At 38.4% G+C, this 18,510-nt stretch overlaps 1 protein-coding gene across 3 annotated transcripts in view; it reads left to right on the top strand.

The window, feature by feature from the left end:
- Positions 1-18,510, top strand: part of tox (thymocyte selection-associated high mobility group box) — a 53,186-nt gene that overhangs the window by 28,826 nt on the left and 5,850 nt on the right. For 2 of the 3 annotated variants that reach the window (XM_044134280.1, XM_044134281.1), the window contains exons 4-8: positions 3,325-3,582; positions 11,290-11,535; positions 14,945-15,169; positions 16,544-16,624; positions 17,216-17,701. In XM_044134280.1, coding sequence (XP_043990215.1) covers positions 3,325-3,582; positions 11,290-11,535; positions 14,945-15,169; positions 16,544-16,624; positions 17,216-17,701 — 1,296 coding nt within the window. The remainder of the gene's footprint in view (positions 1-3,324; positions 3,583-11,289; positions 11,536-14,944; positions 15,170-16,543; positions 16,625-17,215; positions 17,702-18,510) is intronic. The other variant, XM_044134282.1, reaches the window with a different exon arrangement.

Raw genomic sequence — 18,510 nt, 5'->3', positions numbered from 1 at the left:
ACTCCGACAACTTCATAGTTAAATTTATTCATCGACTCTGAACATTTTTCAAAACGCTCTGATCTGATACTTTGAATCTGATCCCCGAAAAACAGTGTTTTATTGTTTGATTCATTAGTTTGGTTTCATAACCGATTGTCCTTCTCTTCGTTCGCCACCCAGCATGCTCTGTTATGCCTCTGCAAAACTGAGTCTTTGTTTACTCTCTGATCACATGAAAAGAAACATTTGAGATTCTCTCAGAATTGATCGATGTGGATGTGCATTAGTGAAACTGTTGTAGCTGAATTCCTGTAAGAGCATTATCCAGTTTCTGGATGGATGGATTACTGTTTACTATTGTGCTCGATGAAAATGATGAAACCGTATTCAGCTAAGGCTTTCATTTAAATCCCTTCACAAATTTATACTTTGAAGAAAAAGTTTCATACTCTGTTGGGAGTTTAGAAATTTGCTCCAAAACGTTTAAAACACGAGCAAACATCTCTTCTTTTGGAACGCGCATAAATTACGTCGATGCATTTGAAATTACAGTATTAAGAAACACTATAATTTCCATTTTAAGCAGTTCTGATCAAGCATAATTTAATGACCAGCAGTTGCACGCATTTAAGCGATGACTCATATTCCCTCTGCAGATACATGTAAATCACCCTCTTTGTCTCAAAGCCGGCATGTCTGATTACTCATATCTATATGTGCTTTCCCATATTGCGCCGAGTGAACACGGAGGTGTGAGAAGTTCAGTTTTAATGCAAACACAACATGTGTGAAAGGACTTAATCCTGACTACATTAGTCATTCTAGAGGCTCCTGGTGCACAAGTAAAGGCTTTTGTGCCAATTTGAATGGAGGAGCGGAGAGAGAGCGAGGAAGAGGAGTAATTTATGCAGAAGTTGAAGAAATGATAGAAGGAGAGGGAGGGTGAGCAAGAGGCAGACAGAAAACAGACAGCCAGTATAATTTATGTAGAGCTCAGTCAGGGGTCTGTATGAAAGATTTACTTGTTCGTAGATCAGGATGGTCTTTAGGTCTATTGTCGACTTCCAAGCTTAGAATCATATTTAGCTGATTACCTGATTTCAGAAGCAAAGTGAAAGATTAAATAGGGACATCAAAGACAGCACTTCCCTGCAATGTTTAACTGTAACATATTTATAGCTATTTAAAGACGTTGAATAGAAATATATACTGTGGTTCAATTCAGACCCTCTGCTCCACGTTTATGGACCCATTTGTTAGATAAAATCAGTGAACTTTTCATTGCATCAACGTTACTTCATACTAGAAATGAAAACGGACTTTTAAATTCAGTGTATTTATTCAGTGAGTAATAAAACTGCACATTAATAATTATTTTTGCTCAAAGTCATTGTCACATTTTGTCACATCTACACTACTATCCCTGATTTATTGTAGGGATTTCTACATGATAGATTTTTACAACGTACTTATGGTGAAGCAAAGTAAGTTATGTATTATTTTTTTATGATTACAGAAATTAATCTGAACTTTGTGGGGTTTTAGACTATAATTTATGTTTTTTTAGAGAAAGCAAGTGAAGGAAATAAAGGAAAAGAGACCCTAAATCAGAGAAGCCTGTAATAAAAATGTTATTACACTTTGCACTGATTATAACAAAATGTGGCGATTACACTTTTTTAAAGTGTTTGTATTGATCTTGATAAATATGATCATGTTTCTTATCATACATATTTAAATCTCTGAACACCCCAAACGTTTGGTCGTATTGTTGCATATTTCAACCCAGATTTAATTAGATTACCACAGAAAATGAAATTATTACATAATGTGGCTTTGCAGGGTTGCAAAAGTCTTGAGGCTAAGGTTGAGGTTCATCTTCCACTCCATCAGTGACCCTAAATATACAACCAAAGGTTCAATGCAATGTCTTAGACTAAGACATGTTCATGTGTAAGAGTGGAACAGTCAAAGTTCAACTGAGGTTCAACTGAGAATCAGTGGAAAAACTGAAAATGTAAAGCTGGAAAGGCAGACGGCTAAATTCCCAGCAGCTAGATGTCTGTAGGCGGGGCTAGACGGTGTTGAATCAGGGGATCTTGATACTGATGCATGCCGCACTTTTCAGATTTTTAAATTTCCTTTTTTTTTGCTAACTAAAAGAAACAAGTTTCGATTTCCTTTCACTTCGCAACTGTAAAGTGTAAGGAATTTAATTTATGATACCCGACAAACACTGAAGTTTTGCTGTTACTTGAAAAGAAATGGAAAAGTTCAAGTTTTGCACTTTTGTCGACGCCCGCGTCCTACGTCCTCCTGTTCTGCTCTTTTCTGAGAAGACCTTTAGCTCAGCAGCTGTGAATTATGAACTGCTCACGCGCGCACGTCATTCAATCCCCAACTCATCAGCCAGCTCACAAGTCATACAAATTACAACCGAGCCCTGCATGTGGGGTTCGACACGCAGCGGCAAAGAGTCGGGGAGAAGGAAAGAGTGAGACATGAAAGAGAAACCGAGGATGAGATTAGAAGAGGGGTTGAAGTAGAAGGATGGTGAGGGATGAGGGGCAAAAAGAAAACGAGATGGTGAGACTGGTGTGGCCAGCCAAGCAGAAAAGGCTGTCAGTCTCTATAAACCATCTCCTCTGTCAGATTAGTATGAGAAGGCTTCTCTTTCTCTTTTCTCTGCTGTGTTTCTTTCCTCTCCTCTTGCATGATTCTCTCACTCCATTTCCTTCTTCATGTTTCTCTCTCTAAATCGCATACACGACCGTTCCTGCTCTTCTTTCTGCTTGTCACATTATCTCTGATGTTTCTTTTTTAAACAAGGGCCCGCCCGATTTTCTCTTCTCTTTTTGTTCTCCTGTTCAAAACTGGTCGGTGCGTATAAATAACCGAATTTCTCTGCAGCGGAGTGAGAATCAGTTGTTGTTTTTTTCTCTCTCTTTTTTCCAAGACGGGATATGTCATTAGAAGTGATTAGTGATGATTAGCGTGTGAACGGAGCTCGGGCTGAAGAGGAGTGACTAGATGAAAGAGCGCAGAGTAGTTCGGGCTGAATTCAAACTCCCGGAGGTAATTATAATGGGCAGTTTTTACAATCTCTCTTATCCATTATCTCTGACAGTAATGTTTCATGACACTTCTGTCCTCTATGTGATTCCCATTGATTTTTCTCCCAAGTTGTCACTCTGCTGAAGTCAACATCGCCCATCCAGCCAAGCTCTGAGTTAGACTTTTTGTCCCAGATCGGTGAAGATTCATGCGCGCCAAATAAAGCCTGAGTTAGTCGTCGCTCTGACTGTACGTGTCTTTTTTTTTTTTTCCCCCCTCCCTCGATAGTTCTATTCGATGAACGGCTTCGGTGACGAGGATTTCAACATCCCACCCATCACTCCGCCGACTCTGCCAGACCACATGCTGCCCCCTCACCTTCCTCACGATGCGTCCTCCAGACCGTACCAGCCCATGGAGCCGCCGCCCAGCTCGGCCGCAGGGCACTACCAGCTGCCCGTCGGGCAGGATGGAGCCGCCGGGCTCAGCCAGGACGGCGAGACGTTCAGCCCGGACGGCGGGCCTATGACCAGCACGCTTTCCGTGGTGAGTAGAACCTCATCCACACACAGAGTTTTACTCTGTTGACGAGCGACATGGAAATATATTTGGGATTTTTTTTTTTTTTTTGTTGACAGTAGCAATCAAAATGATGTTAAAAACATTAAAAGCACAATGGTAATTAAAAGGAAAGAACAAAAAAACTAGGACAACATATCTGTGTGTTTTTCTAATATAATTGGACGTACAGTCAAGTATTTTTAAAAATTGATTTGTTACTTTTACTCAGTTCAGTCATTCTGATGATTATCTGCTTGCAGATTTTTAAAAAATGACATTCAAGATTATAATATTGCATCGCACTAATTTTTAAAAAAGTCGTGATACAGAATTATGTGATTATTGAAAGATATGTTTATAGCTGCATAAATGTTATTTTCAAAAGGTACTCATTGGATCATGTTTTAATCTGTTGAATATATATTTATAGATATTTGGTGACATAAATCCAGTAGCATCAACAGTCATGCAATAAATAGTAAAAACACTAAAATCAAAGTAAAATGCATTCCTGTGTATGACTGCATACATAAAAGCAGTTTTGACAAAACTATAAGTAATATATTGTATTTTCCGCACTCCAAGTCACTCTGGAGTGACAGTTTTCAAAACAATTTCTAATATATTTTCAGATATTTTATTTCTTCTGTCAGTCGTTATTAAACATTGTAATTTATGGTGAGGAATAAATTAGATTACCCTACATTTATTCCCACTTAAAATGGCAAAAATAAAAAAATAACACAGATTACGTCAGCTGCACATATTGAAAACATTGTTACTCAGCGTTTTGAAGGATGTTTGCCGCTCAGTCACGCAGTTTGGTTTTCTCCTGATGGTTGCAGTGGGAGGGAACAGGAGAGCAGCTGCTGAATAATAAACAATATTTGCATTCACTTTGTGAGCAGCGTAGCAGAGCTGAACTAAATGTTCTTGAACAAACAAACAAACAATTGTCTAATGCTCAAGTGTGTGATAAATAAAAGATAATCTGGTCAAAATTTCTTCTGAGTAAACCTTTAGTTTAAAGCCAATTGCATCTAAAATAAATGACACTTCCCTGCAAATTATGAAAACAATTGCACTTTCTATTTTGCTTGTTTATTAGGTTTTGTTTTTTTTTAGAATAAAGACATATTTTCCAAACTCTTTTGCAGATGGTTTCCTAATTGGCTGCATAGATTATATCCCGTGTATTTCTCGGATGTCTACAGAAGCGAAGACAAACCTCAGGTGTAGGTTTTCGTGTTAATAAGGCACGGCTTTTTCTCTTTTTAAAGTGAAACTTTCAAATGTTGTTGTTGCCGTTTGGAAAAAATCCACGACCAGATTTGGAGGAATGGTTTCATTAGTTGTGTGTTTCTGAGGAGAATCTCCTCCTTTGATCCAAAGTCTGGCGCTGTGATCATCTGTGCCTTCCACTCATGCTGAGGACCAGCAGTGAAACCCAACAAAAAGTTTGAGATTGTGACCTTGTTCCTCTTATTTGTCTCTGAAACAATTTCACTCTCGACTCAGACTGGCCACCTGCTGCTCCCCTAACACGCTTTAACACACAACAGACGCATTAAAGACGGCGATCGCTCTGTTTTGTGGTCAAACGTCCTTTGACTCCGCTCATTAAAGGCTCAATGAGAATCCCAGCAAGTCGTCAGATTTAAGCCGACGGCCTCCGGCGATGTTAAACTGTATTCTTTTTACCGTTTAAAAAAATTATGTATTTTTTTATTAATTCGGCGTAGCAGCATGCAGCCTGGTGGGAGCGCTGTTCTGTTTGAAAGCCGATGACAGCAGCCGCTCCGTCTGACATTTGCTTCGTATTTTAAGTCTTCATTTCACGGTAAAGTGAAAATCTTGCTTTTAGTGGTGACATTCAGGCTGCGACTGCGTTTGTCATACAGTAAAGAAACGAGAGCTACGCCCGAGACTTCTCTGTCACTGAAACTCTGCTCAGATCAGATTCTCAGGTTTACAAAGTCAGTAATAAAGATTGCTCCTGTTTTTATGAAGAGCGAAACTTCTCACCTCCCACTCGTGATCTTTCAGTTCTTGACTCTGTTTCCTTGATCTCTATATTGAATGTGGCTGCTGCAATATTGGGACTCGGCTTGAAAAACACAAGAAGTTGGCGTTAGAGGGTCTGCGAAACACAAAAACAGTTTTTAAAATGACATTCTAGACATTTCTGCTGTTTGGATTTCATCAGCTCGTCTTGCAGTGGAGTTGATTATTTGAGAGGAAGGTCTCGTTTTATATTCTCAGTCCTACTTTCTTTCTGTCTGCTTCGGTCTCCAGACCCCACAGTTATATTTTCATACATTTACTGCCAGCCCATGAATTATTGTTGCCTAGCAGCCATGCCGAGCTCAGCCTAATCGGTGTGGGTAGAAAGAGTCAAATCAAAGAGGGCGTGTGTGTGTGTGTGTGTGTGTGTGTGTGTGTGTGTGTGTGTGTGTTATTCCTACAGGAGCAAGAGTATTCAGTTGTAGTTAATACAGAAATGTAGACTTCACTGGTTTTTATTATTTTGCCTCTGCTGAAATGATTACTTCACAGCTTTCTGTAGATTTGTTCTGGAGAGTTTGATGTAATAAATCCTAGTTTATAGGATATTTTCTTAAGTCACACAAAAAAAACCCAGAAAGGAAACCCTTTTAGATCATATGCAGCTTCATTATTTCTTCATCTGCTTGGAAAAAAAATGTTTAAATGGAAATAAATAAATGAATAATAAATAAATAATAAATAAATAATAAATAAATAAATAAATAAATGTGTGAGTTAAGAAATATAACCTAAATAAATAAAAATAGATAATCTCTGAAGAAAATAAAAAACTAATAATAACAATTATCTTCTCTTTATTCTTATTCTTTTTTGCTTTTGAAACAGTATTTGAAATTGACAAAAAGTAATTTTTGGGGTCTTGTGACTAAAGTATTTCCATATACTGTGAGCCAGAATTATAATCTAAATCTCTTGATGGGTAAATTGTATATATATATATATGCATATATATATATATATATATATATATATATATATATATATATATATATATATATATATATATATATATATATATATATATATATATATATATATATATATATATATATATATATATATATATATATATATATATATATATATATATATATATATATATATATATATATATATATATATATATATATATATATATATATATATATATATATATATATATATATATATATATATATATATATATATATATATATGTCTGTGTGTCCAGATCAAAGTTTTATTAGTTGAGCCCCTAAATAATAACATAATTCAACAAGAATTTTCACATAATAATGGTTTATTGCCTCGCTGAAGCATTAAACATGAATCCTCTGCCACAAGATACTAACGGTATTAGATGTCAGTAGACTTGTCACGACAGCAAATTTTGCTGGCCGATAAATTGTCCCAGGAGTTATTGCGATAAAAAATAACATCTCGAAACCATTTTATGTAATAAATGCATATAAATAGTGCACCATGTCAAAGAAAAATCTTTAAGTCCCAAGGAATATTTACCACTGGAACTGGAAAACATTTTTAATGTCCAAAATATACTAACAAAACAACAATAATGTGCAATCAAAATGTAATTTAAAAAAAATATAATCAGTGAGTTGAGACAGGGAAAACAGGCCGAAGTGGCAGGAAGTGCAAACTAACTTTGTGCTGCGTGGCAAATGTTTGCAGCGTTTCTCAAAATGCCGACTTTTCAATAATGTTAAAGGGGAGCGTCTCTAAAACTGTTATTGTCCAAATAGAAACTGAGCTCATTTTAATTTACTATGTGATTAATTGATTGATTGGTTATTGTGTCAGGCTTATATGTCACCATTTTAAAAATGAGTTTTAATAATTACTAAACATAGAATATGAAATATTCTCTGATAATGCGGAACGGCATGTAGAAAATCTGTAAAATGTTTACCTATCATTGTTTCACTGCATTATTTTTCCTCCTCTTAGTCACTGATTATATTGCAAAAGTAGATAGGAAAGTGATTTGTTTTTTATTATTACTATTATTTTTAATCGCATATTTAGCCTTTTTCAGTGAAAGCAAGAACACGTTCTCATATTGAAACTCTTTCTCAAAACACACATTTTGTAACAATGTGCGGCCACCGTTTGCTCCCAGAGCTTTAACCCCAACATGACTCAGTCATTATCCATCAGGGGTTCTCCCGTCACCTTCCCAGCCCTCCGGTCTCCTCAAAGGGGAAATCTAGCAGGTTTTTCCATCGATTATTCCTTTAGGTCAACAGGGAGGTTAAATTTGATATTTTTTTGCCTCCCGGGAGTCATATTTAGTCAAAAAAATATAATTTAGAAATGATTTTAACCGCTGTAGCAAATGTCCTCTGACTTCAGTAAATATGTGAATATTTTGTCAGTATTTTTGACATTTCCTTTCTCAATAAGGAGGCAAATAAATGGTTTTTTTTCCTCAAAGAGGCCAAACCACAGATACTATTCTGTACTATTTCCATCAGCATTTGCAGCAGCCTAAAACCTCATCCCATGTTCGAGAAATGTCAGCCTGCGTTCCGTCTAAATACCACAGCGGCCGCTGCCAGTAACCGAGTTCAGGTAGCGTGTTCCCCAGAGGGGGCACAGCCCGCCACATCCGTTATTATTCAATACTTATACTGAAAGGAAACTCAAAAAACACACCATCATCCATTATTTGTGATGATGAATGTTAACTTTTGTTTTCCTGAGAAGTGGACAGAGTCTCTCGCTAGACTGACTCAAATTGAGATCGTTCGACTTCACAGAATGCTATTTAAAACTGAACTGAAGGGTGAACGGATTCCAGTCAAAGTTCACGGTAAAACATGTTTTCCATTTGACCAGTTTGTGCTTTTAAATATGATAAGTAAGCAGTAAAAGGTCTGAAGAAGACCGTAATCACAGTTTATGTTTTGGTTGACCGTTATTTTACAGATTAGATGCAATAGAAATGTTGTGGAGCATCAAAACTTATACAGGTTAATGAAAACCTGCATATACAGGTTTATACATTTTAAAACCATTATTCCAACTACACTGGGTATAACTCTACCAATTTGCACACCCAGAGACTGTGTTTTCCCTCCATCTTTACAAGATATAAAATGTTAAAGTTTTATATCCTAACCCCGCTCTTATATCTCCAGAACTTTTCTCTGACCTGTCTGAGGTGTTGGTCAGTCTTCTTGATGTTTTTGTTCATAAATGTCCTTTAACAACATAGAGGCCTTCATAAAGCAGCCGCATTTATATTAAATTAAACACAAGTCAATCTGATGTCAAATACGGAGAAGTTAAATAATAGAGGAGTGTGTACTTTTGCAACTGAAGGTATGAACTTTGGTTGCAACGATGCATATTTACGACTTCTGATTTTAGCTTGTAACCTTTTGGAATCAGTAAAATATTATGCCATAAAATCGCTGCATAATTAGCATTTTTTTCTTATTATTTTTGATTGCACTAGATGAATTCATAACTAGAGAAATGAAATAATTTCACCCACAACAGCTGTGGAGCAGTTCTCTCATCGACCTAATTGTATAATTTAGCAGTAAATCCAGCATTATGCGCTACAGCTATTAAATCAAACATTGTCATTGTTGTGCTTTTGCTTAACATCAGTGAAAACCTAACATGTATTGCTTTTAAGAGGACCATTTCCCATAAGTCCTCATTTCTTTGTTGTGATGTCAAACCTCATACATGTTTAACTCCTGTGTTGATTTTATGACACTGGTGCATTTTATCTAGCAAAACTACTGCAATGTGTAAACTGTATTACCAAATTATGACCCTCATCTTATTTGAAATTTTTATAAAAGGTTTATTTATAGTTTTACAGCTATATAAATCTGTTCAAGCCTGCTGCTTTTTCATTTCCCCAAGATTTATTTAAGGTGCCATTCCATTTTGTTGAAACCTTTTGTTTTAAAAGCCAATAAAACATTATGCATTCATGACACAGGTGTGACAGTAAAAGTGAGAACTGGGCTGTCTGGTTACTTTACGTCCCGCAGTAAACATCTTTCTGATAAATTACCTCGGCCTCGGGGGCGCGGGGAATAAACTTGTCCGTATTTGTTCAGTCTGCACCTGTGGACTCGCCGTCTCCTCCAGACACGTCGCCACTTCTGCGGAGTGTGGCAAATGGGGTTTAAAAAGCTCTATTGATGTACTTACACATGAGTGGGAAAATGGGAATTGATGTTTTAAATGACTTCTCATCCTGCCTTTACCTCAGACCTGTATTTCCTGTTGCCACGGTTACTATCAGATTTCATTATTAGTGAATCCTGGCCGGCTGCACAGACCCTGGCAAGAAGAGGCGGACCGGTTCAGAGTTAGGTCTGTTACATGATGAGCATGTTATGCACCTCTGACTCTCTTTCTGGGCGGCACAGAATCTAAGACTTAGGCCAGATTTAAAAGCAAACTAGCAAAGGTTTGTGTGACACTTGAGGAGGATTTGATTCACTTTTTTTTATGTAACAATTTATAACCAAAAACATGAGAACCTATCAACAAGTCCTGCGTGCTTGTGTTTTGATTTCTACTCCAAACAAAGAGAAAAGTTGCGACTCGTTTGCTTTCATGCCTTTGTTACAAACCGAGAAAGTCTCAAAAAGCATGTCAATATTTTTGCATTTTGCACATTCTGTGACTCTAATAAGCTGTATAACCCAGTCTAAAAGGTTATTAGCTGCTGATTTATCCATATTTTGGAGTTATGTGTATATCTTATTTGTTTATAAGAAAACCAAATATGATCATATTTTCTGACATTAACAATAATATAATACCTATTTGCAATCATTTTGATTTTATGTAATATAATTTATTTGTTCGCTCTTTAGCACAGTAAATTGAACAGGCTATATGCGTACAACATGTTTTTAATTACTGAGTTGATAAGTGATATATTTTCATCAATTTGAGATAAATTAAGTATTCACTTCTTCTTACTCTGTTTCAAACAGAAAAGTAGTGGTAAGGTAATTATTTTTGTTTTTTTTTAAAAACGGTTTTAAATACATAATTAGTAAAAATTATTGTGAAAAATTATTGGATAATGCTGAGTAACTTCCACGTCTTTGCTGAGAAAAAATAAATAAATCATTGCCACATCCTGATGCTGCCACCACCATGAGTCACGGTGTTGTCAGGGCGCAAATACACAATTGTGTGAAAACAAAACTTTTTGTCGACGGTGTTCTAATTTGCTTCACTTTTGTCCTCGGCTGGTTAAAGAAAACAACCAACAAATAGGTTCTTGGGGATGATAAGGTTTATCTCGATCTTGATCAGCAGCGTTAGTTTACCACAACACCTCAACACAATAGTTCAGTTCTGGTGTCATCTGATAAGAGAACCTTCTTCAGTTTCACTCAGCTTGACTCTATTTACCGACTAGGTGACTTTGAAATGCTGTTTGTTGCTGTTCTATTTAAGGGTGAGTTGAAATGCATATCACAGCCTCGTATCCTTTTCGTTTCTGTCACATAAAAACCTCATAAAACGCTCTAAGTCTAGTGGCTGCGACCAAAACTTAGCTTAAAAGCTGTGAATACTTTTTCAAGGCCTCGTAGATGTAATAATTGTCTCTCATTATTGCTTCCTGTCTTTGCTCAGATGCAGCAGATGGTGAACTCAGACTCTCGATTCACCAGCAGCCAGCAGCCAATCAAAGCGGCGCTTGGACCCAGGAGCCAATCGGGCCTGAGCCAACAAAACCAGCTGTCCACAATCAACCAATCCCAACTGGGGATGAATGGGAACCCTGCTACGCATAACTCCCCTTCACCTCCCGGAAGTAAATCTACCACTCCGTCTCCTCCCAGCTCGGCCCATGAGGACGACAACGATGATGGACTCAGGGTAAAGAAAAAAAACAAACGCAAAACAAATCTCACACACACTCCTCAGAAGCAGAGAAACCGCTGCGTGTGGGAGTCATTTCATAATATCTCAATGAGCTGTGAACAGTGAGACATGTTACCACCATTTTTTATTATGCTGTAAGAGAGAGCGTGTGTGTGTGTGTGTGTGTGTGTGTGTGTGTGTGCGTGTGTGTGCGTGTGCGTGTGTGTGTGTGTAGGCAGAAGGGACTTATGATATTATGTGTCATAACAGACTCATTCTGTCTGCATATCAACTAGATAGAAATCAGCTCCCTTACTGTTTGCTGTCTCACATGGAAACAAGCTCGCTGCACCCAACCGACTCTTCATATTCTGGAGAAATGAAACCATTACTGCTGAAGAATATCGAGCAATTTTTTTTTTCAGGTGCTGTAAAACGGTAATAACATAAAATAAGGGATACTTACCTCATGACTCACGGGAAATAAAAGCAAGCACTTTTAAACACCTAAACTCAGGCAGCTTCTTCTATACATTTACATATCTGTACTGAACCAGTGGCATCAACACTGGAGTTCACTGACTTCCTCACAGCAACCCATTCGTTCACAACCTTTTATAAAAACAATGTTTGAGTGCAAAGAGGCTAAAAATTCACTGTAGTCAGTTTCTGGTATAAATTTGTCCGACCTTCTTTAAAAAAAGCTCTCCTTCGTCATCCGGAGTGTTTATTTGCACCGGAGGTGACGTCACACTGTGTGTATAATCGAAGTCGCTGTAAACCAGGGTTTTGCTATTTTAAGACATATAGTAGTTGACATCTGCTGTCTTTAGCAACTTGTGTTGGCAATTAGCATGTTTGTTAGCACAACTCTTGCAGCTTTAGTCAATATAAACTGCATTCTACATGTTGTCAAACTCAAGGCCTTTAGGGGCTTTTTTAAAAACTTAATTTTCAAAAAGTATTGATCAAATGCAGAGACGGCTATTTATTAACATTTTAACAGTTTGTTAATGGAGTTTTTTTTTTTTTTTTTTACATTCTGCCACAGCTAGCCCTTGATATGGCCCAAATGAAAATGAGTTTGACACCCCTGGCTAATTAGAGCAAGTAGATTCTTATCTCACCTTTGAGACTTCCAAAGAGGCCAAAATCCAAATAATTTCATAAGAAGGGGTTTGAGAACTGCTGCAGCAGGAAAAGTGTCCCTTTAGATTCTTCCTCAAACTTCACTTTAAGAGACCTCACAGATACCGACAACAGGAATGTTTGTAGCTGTAGTAATGTCTTCGCCACTGATTGTTGTTCAGTCAAATATCAGTGCTTAGTTTGGTGTGTTTACTGACACAACAACAAACAACATTAACAAACAAAGATGAATATGTCTCCACTCTGACCACCAGCCAGCTTCCCTCTGCATCATTAATCACAATTTATTATTTATTGAGTATTTCAGGGTTCTTTCCGGTCACTTCAAGGTTCTTTACACATCATGTATTTAAAAAAAAAAATGCATGTAGAGTTAGAGTGAAGATTAGCTCCAGCCACATAAAATCTTTCCCTCTTGATTTTAAAGCTGCAATTTATGGTGAAGTGTTGCAACTAGTGAACCTTTCCATGACACTCAGAGGCAAAGTCACAGTGTCACTGCACTCTGACACTACTACCATGTTGTAAAAGGTAACTCTATATGAGTAACGTAACCTCGGTCCAATAAAAGCTGAAGTTCTTGTATAACAAACTACCAAGTGCTTCGCGAGCTGTTGAAACTCGTAAGTCGGGCTCAAAACAGAAGCATCCTTCTTACCACAACACACCTTGCATGCGCTCATTTTTATTGTAAAACAAAAAAAAAGATGAGATAAGTGTTGCTTGTGATTCCCTAACAGCTTCTTGAAACTATAGATAACAAATTCATGGAGTCAGTCACAATTATTTCTGGAGGATATTAAAAGTTGTGGATTTTGAAAGATTTTGTATGAATTCATTAACAAAAGACTTACTATACCACATGAAATCTAACCATCGTTTTTTAAATATTGAAAAATGCGACCCCTGTGTTTTTGCCACTTTCCAGAAGCTTAATCTATTGTGGTGTGTTTGGCTAATTAACAAGAGAATATAAACACAAAGCCTGTTTTTATCTGTTTTATCAACCAGCTCCACAATGGTGCCCTGACAGAAAGTTTGGTGTTGCAATGATGATTTGTGCCGAGGAAGTAGTTAATTAACAACAGCATTACGCTTTTGGTTTATTGGGAAATGAAAGATGTAACAGTGACAGAAATGTGAAACAGAGTGTGATGATCTACAAAACTAGACAAAATGAAACTGGGGAGTATTCATACACAGTGTAATTATGTAAAAACCAGGTTCCAGCCTTAAGATGTGAATTTGCAGACATATTAGACATGGCAATAAAACCCTTCCTTTTCTACAGAAGTGCACTGGCAACATTCGTTCTTTCCATGGTTTCCAGTTTTGGTTTCCAGTTTTGGCTAAGCAGTTGCAGTAAAACTACAAACCCCATGATGCCAAGAGGCAAACAGACCAGTCAAACACAAAGTGATCCCCATACATCCAGCGTTCTCTGAAAACCTGCTGGATTTCTGCAGCTGAAGCTGGCTTCCTGTGTGTTTAGGCGCTTATAATCAAAACGCTCCTGTGACATTTTCCACCAGTAGCTTCCTCCTCAAGGGAAACTGTAGATCTCCCTGTTCTGTAGAAGGACATTGATTTGTTGCAAACTAAATCAATACACAATACACACTCCAGTCTCGGTTGACAAAGTTATGTTTAAGTTGCGAAAGGTATCATCACGTCATTAGGTTTTGGTTTTATTTTTAACTAATGTAGGTTTCAGTTTTAACCCCCCCCACAAAGTCAAAAATGTTACTGATACTCAGAGACCGTGCGGAGAAAATAATAATAAAAAAAATGAATAAAAATTGTTATGTTATACAAAATTATGGAATGTAAAATGGCATCAAAAAAACCCAGGAACAATAATTAAGCAGGACTTTTGATTTTCTGATTCCAACTTTAGAAAAATAATATTTATTGGTTCTGTAAGGTGTTCTTTATGCTAACAAAGTGTTTCTGAGATTAAGTGCAGTCTAATTGTTGCTGACACGACACTGTAGCTGTGATATCATGGAAATGTTCGCTGATAGGATTGTACCCAATATGAATTGCTTGAGCACTTCTGCTGACTAGACGGGATTTTCCCCTTGATTCATCTTCACTGCTGACTAATAGCATCAAACTGGTACAGCAGAGGTCACAAGAAAGGTCATGCAAACAGAAAAAAAAAATGCTTGTTAATAATTCTGTTAAAATTTAATTTAATTTCGCTTCAGATTGCATGCATGCTTGCCCTCTTGTCTGGACACCGTACAACCGTCTGTCTGTTTCTTCTTGGCAGGGGGAAAAGCGACCTGCTGCAGTGGACATCTCGAAGAAACCCAAAACACCAAAGAAGAAGAAGCGAAAGGACCCCAACGAGCCAGTGAAGCCAGTGTCAGCCTACGCCTTGTTCTTCAGGGACACCCAGGCCAACATCAAGGCTCAGAACCCCAACGCCACCTTCGGAGAGGTGTCAAAGATCGTGGCCTCCATGTGGGACGGCCTGGGAGAGGAGCAGAAACAGGTAGAGCTCTTCTACTGGACTAAACCTTTTCACCACCTAGAAAAGAACTGGAATCTCTTACACATCAAAGTAAAAAGCTTCAGTTTTTTCAGATTTTTCTTGAAATTGATGTATTTATAATTACACCATTATTCTTTAATTACTTTTTTTCTTTTTGGTGGTTTTAACTCTGTTTTCTGTTAGCCTGATTTTAGTTTCCGCTCCAGTCGGGTATAATAGCTTATTATAGGAATGTCTTCAGTCAGAGGCTCCTTCAAATTCGCTGTAATACAGACTTGTATATTGACCTCAAAAGCTTTCTAAATTCAAGTTATTATTGTACAGCTTTCATCTTAAATGAACATAACCTAAAACTAGATATGGAAGTTTAAGTTAAGATATAAAACTGTAAAAATACAAACAATGTTAAAGCATATTCCATTAACACAAAACATAGATTATTGTGTTTTGACATCAACCTCCCAGTGGGACTAGATATGGAGATTAGTGATCTAATGTGTTTCCATGTAAATGTCCGTTAATATCTATTGTCCCATTCTTAAAAAAAATAATAACCTGGGCGTGCTGTGGTGGCGTAGGGGACAGCGCGACACACGTTTGGAGGCCTTGAGTCCTCGATGCGGCCGTTACGGGTTCGATTCCCGGACCCAGCGACATTTGCCGCATGTCTTCCCCCCTTTCCTGTCAGCCTACTGTCATATAAGGGACACTAGAGCCCACAAAAAGACCCCCTGGAAGGGAAAAAATAAAAATAAAAAATAATAATAATAACCTCGAACTTCAACTTGAACTTCGGTAATTCCCAATCCCTGTTTGGAAGATTTCTTAGCAACCATCATACGCTGTTGTAGCACTGTTACTCAAATGTTTCTGAAGCTGCTTGATACTTTTCTTGTGCCTCATTGTGCCTTATACAACCGCCAGCATCAGTCTGAGAGAAAACAAGTTTATCTTATTCAGTCAAACCATGAAAGGGAAACAAATGCAGACTGCGTGAGATGGGAAATGAGCAGCGACACGATGTTTGTGACAGGAATCAACAGTTTAAACCATAAACTACAACAGCACCAGTGGGACTGCCAGTCATCGCTGCACAGGCAAAGCTCCTCTAAGTGACACGTCAGCTGAAATGAAAGCGTCGAGAATCAAAGAACTGCAGAGGGTGTTTTGGGAAAGCATAATTAAAGTAATCTGTTATTAACATGTCAGTTTAACGAAATAAGCCCGTTGATGATTAAACAAGAGTATTATGTTGTTGTGGTGAGTGAATCCAATTGTAATTCTGATATGAGCAGCTGTAGCTCAGTTAAAGCTGTTTATGATGTTAATGTGTTGAACTGGGTCTCCTGGTTCTGGTGGATGTTTGTGTTTCAGGTGTACAAGAAGAGGACAGAAACGGCTAAGAAAGAATATCTGAAACAACTGGCTGCCTACAGAGCCAGCCTCGTCTCACAGGTAACACAACCATTCATTTACTCACAGCTTGCTGTGGCTAATTTCTAGTCTCCATTTCGTTTTTCATACATCTGTGCCGTTTCATTAACCTCTTGATTGTTAAGTCACAACTGACAAGCGCTGCACCGTTACCTAGCAACCCCAGCCAAGGCCAGCCTCTCACCTGGCAACTCAAGGAGCTGCAGCATGTTTGGTCAGCTGATTTTACCACTTCGAGCACCGTACAATGGCTGCTGGAAAAGACTAGTGTTTTGTTGTTCACTTACCATCCAGAAACCACTCGCTGCATTCTTGCCGATTGTGCAGTAGGCTCCACTTCTGCTTTTCAAAGGTGGACAGTTGTATAATTGTGCATTTGTTTGCAGACATTTTCGTGTGTGAGTGGAAACATTGAGGTGGCGGGGCGTGGCCAGCAGCAGCTCATTTGCATTTACAGTGATAAAGCCCTAAAATAGTTTACTCTAATAGGAGTAAACAATTTTGTCTAAGAATGACTTTGTGAAATATGTAATGAACACGTTTTGTGTAGCCCACAGACCCATGCTTACCTGTTCAAGTGTGACATAAATCTTCCTGTTTTCTTTCCTGCAGAGTTACAGTGACCCCTCCGAGATGAAAGCCCCTCACTCTGCCTCCAACTCCTCCCCCTCACCTACCTCAATGTTCACACCCAAACCCTCTGTGTATCCCGGCCACCCAGGTCCGCACTCTTCTCCCAGCTCAATCACCTCCCACCCCCACTCTCTCCCTTCCCACCAGCACCCGGGCATGTACATGTCGTACCCACACCCCTCCCACTCCTCCAGCCCCGGCCTCGGCCCGCACATACCCCCTCCTCACCACCAGATCCATCCCCAACTTCAGGCTCTGTCCTCCAGAGGGACGGTGCCGCGGGCCAGCGTCCCCCACCAGGGAGCCCTGTCCCTGGGGAATGTGGCGGCGGCCTCCACCCCTCCTCTCCAGGTCAGCCCCCCCCTCCACAGTCAGGCGCACCTGGGCGGCCTGCACAGCCCGCACCATCAGCACCAGCATCATTCCCACTCTCTGGGAATGACACACTCCCCTGCAATCACACAGGTCGGGCCCACTGAAAGTGTTGTTTTGTGTAATTAATTATCCTGTTATTTAAATTTCACTGGTTGAGTTTGTTAATAGTGTTGTTTAATTGTTAATAGGTCAAAAACTGCAGATGTCGTCTTTGAATTGCTGATGAGGTTTGGGGAAAAATCTCGCTGACAGTCAGATCTATCTGAAATTAAAAACGTTGCATGCATACTGTAGAGACCTCTATGAGCACTGCACTTCTTAAACTTAATCCCTTGATGACCCGTTTACCACTATGCAGAGTTTCTGTTGTGACTAAAACGAGAACTGAAAAGTGCTCAAGTCATAATCTGCCATGTGACCGTGTCATTTTTGGAGGAAATCAAAAATGAATTAAATAGAGATGATGCATTTTCGAATCCAATAAGTCCCGTGACACACAGTGGTTGAAATACAAAGAAGATAATTCAGGGAATTAAAATGTTTAGCCTTTCTGTTACACTCTCTAAGTCTTGCTCTCTCTCTCACAGACAGAATTTGTCATAGATCTTTTTTTTCCCCCAGATATTGTCTTGCATCTCTGCGATTTATTTGACTTTGCTTTTAAACGCCTCACTGTTACTAAACCCTGAGTTTTCTTCGCCCACCCAATAAAACGAAATGCTCTGGAAATATTTTCTGCATAAGTGTTAGACGTATTCACACAATGACCCATTTAACACAGTGCCGAGTTTCTGTCATGATTAAAACTAGAACGAGAAGTGAAAACGCACAATAAAAACCTGCCCTTTGACCATACATTCAATGCGCCTTCAGACAGAGGTGCACCAATTAATTAGTAA

This window comes from Gambusia affinis, linkage group LG12, assembly GCF_019740435.1.
Source record: "Gambusia affinis linkage group LG12, SWU_Gaff_1.0, whole genome shotgun sequence".
NCBI lineage: Eukaryota > Metazoa > Chordata > Actinopteri > Cyprinodontiformes > Poeciliidae > Gambusia > Gambusia affinis.
This window is presented reverse-complemented; position numbering and strand designations above follow the sequence as displayed.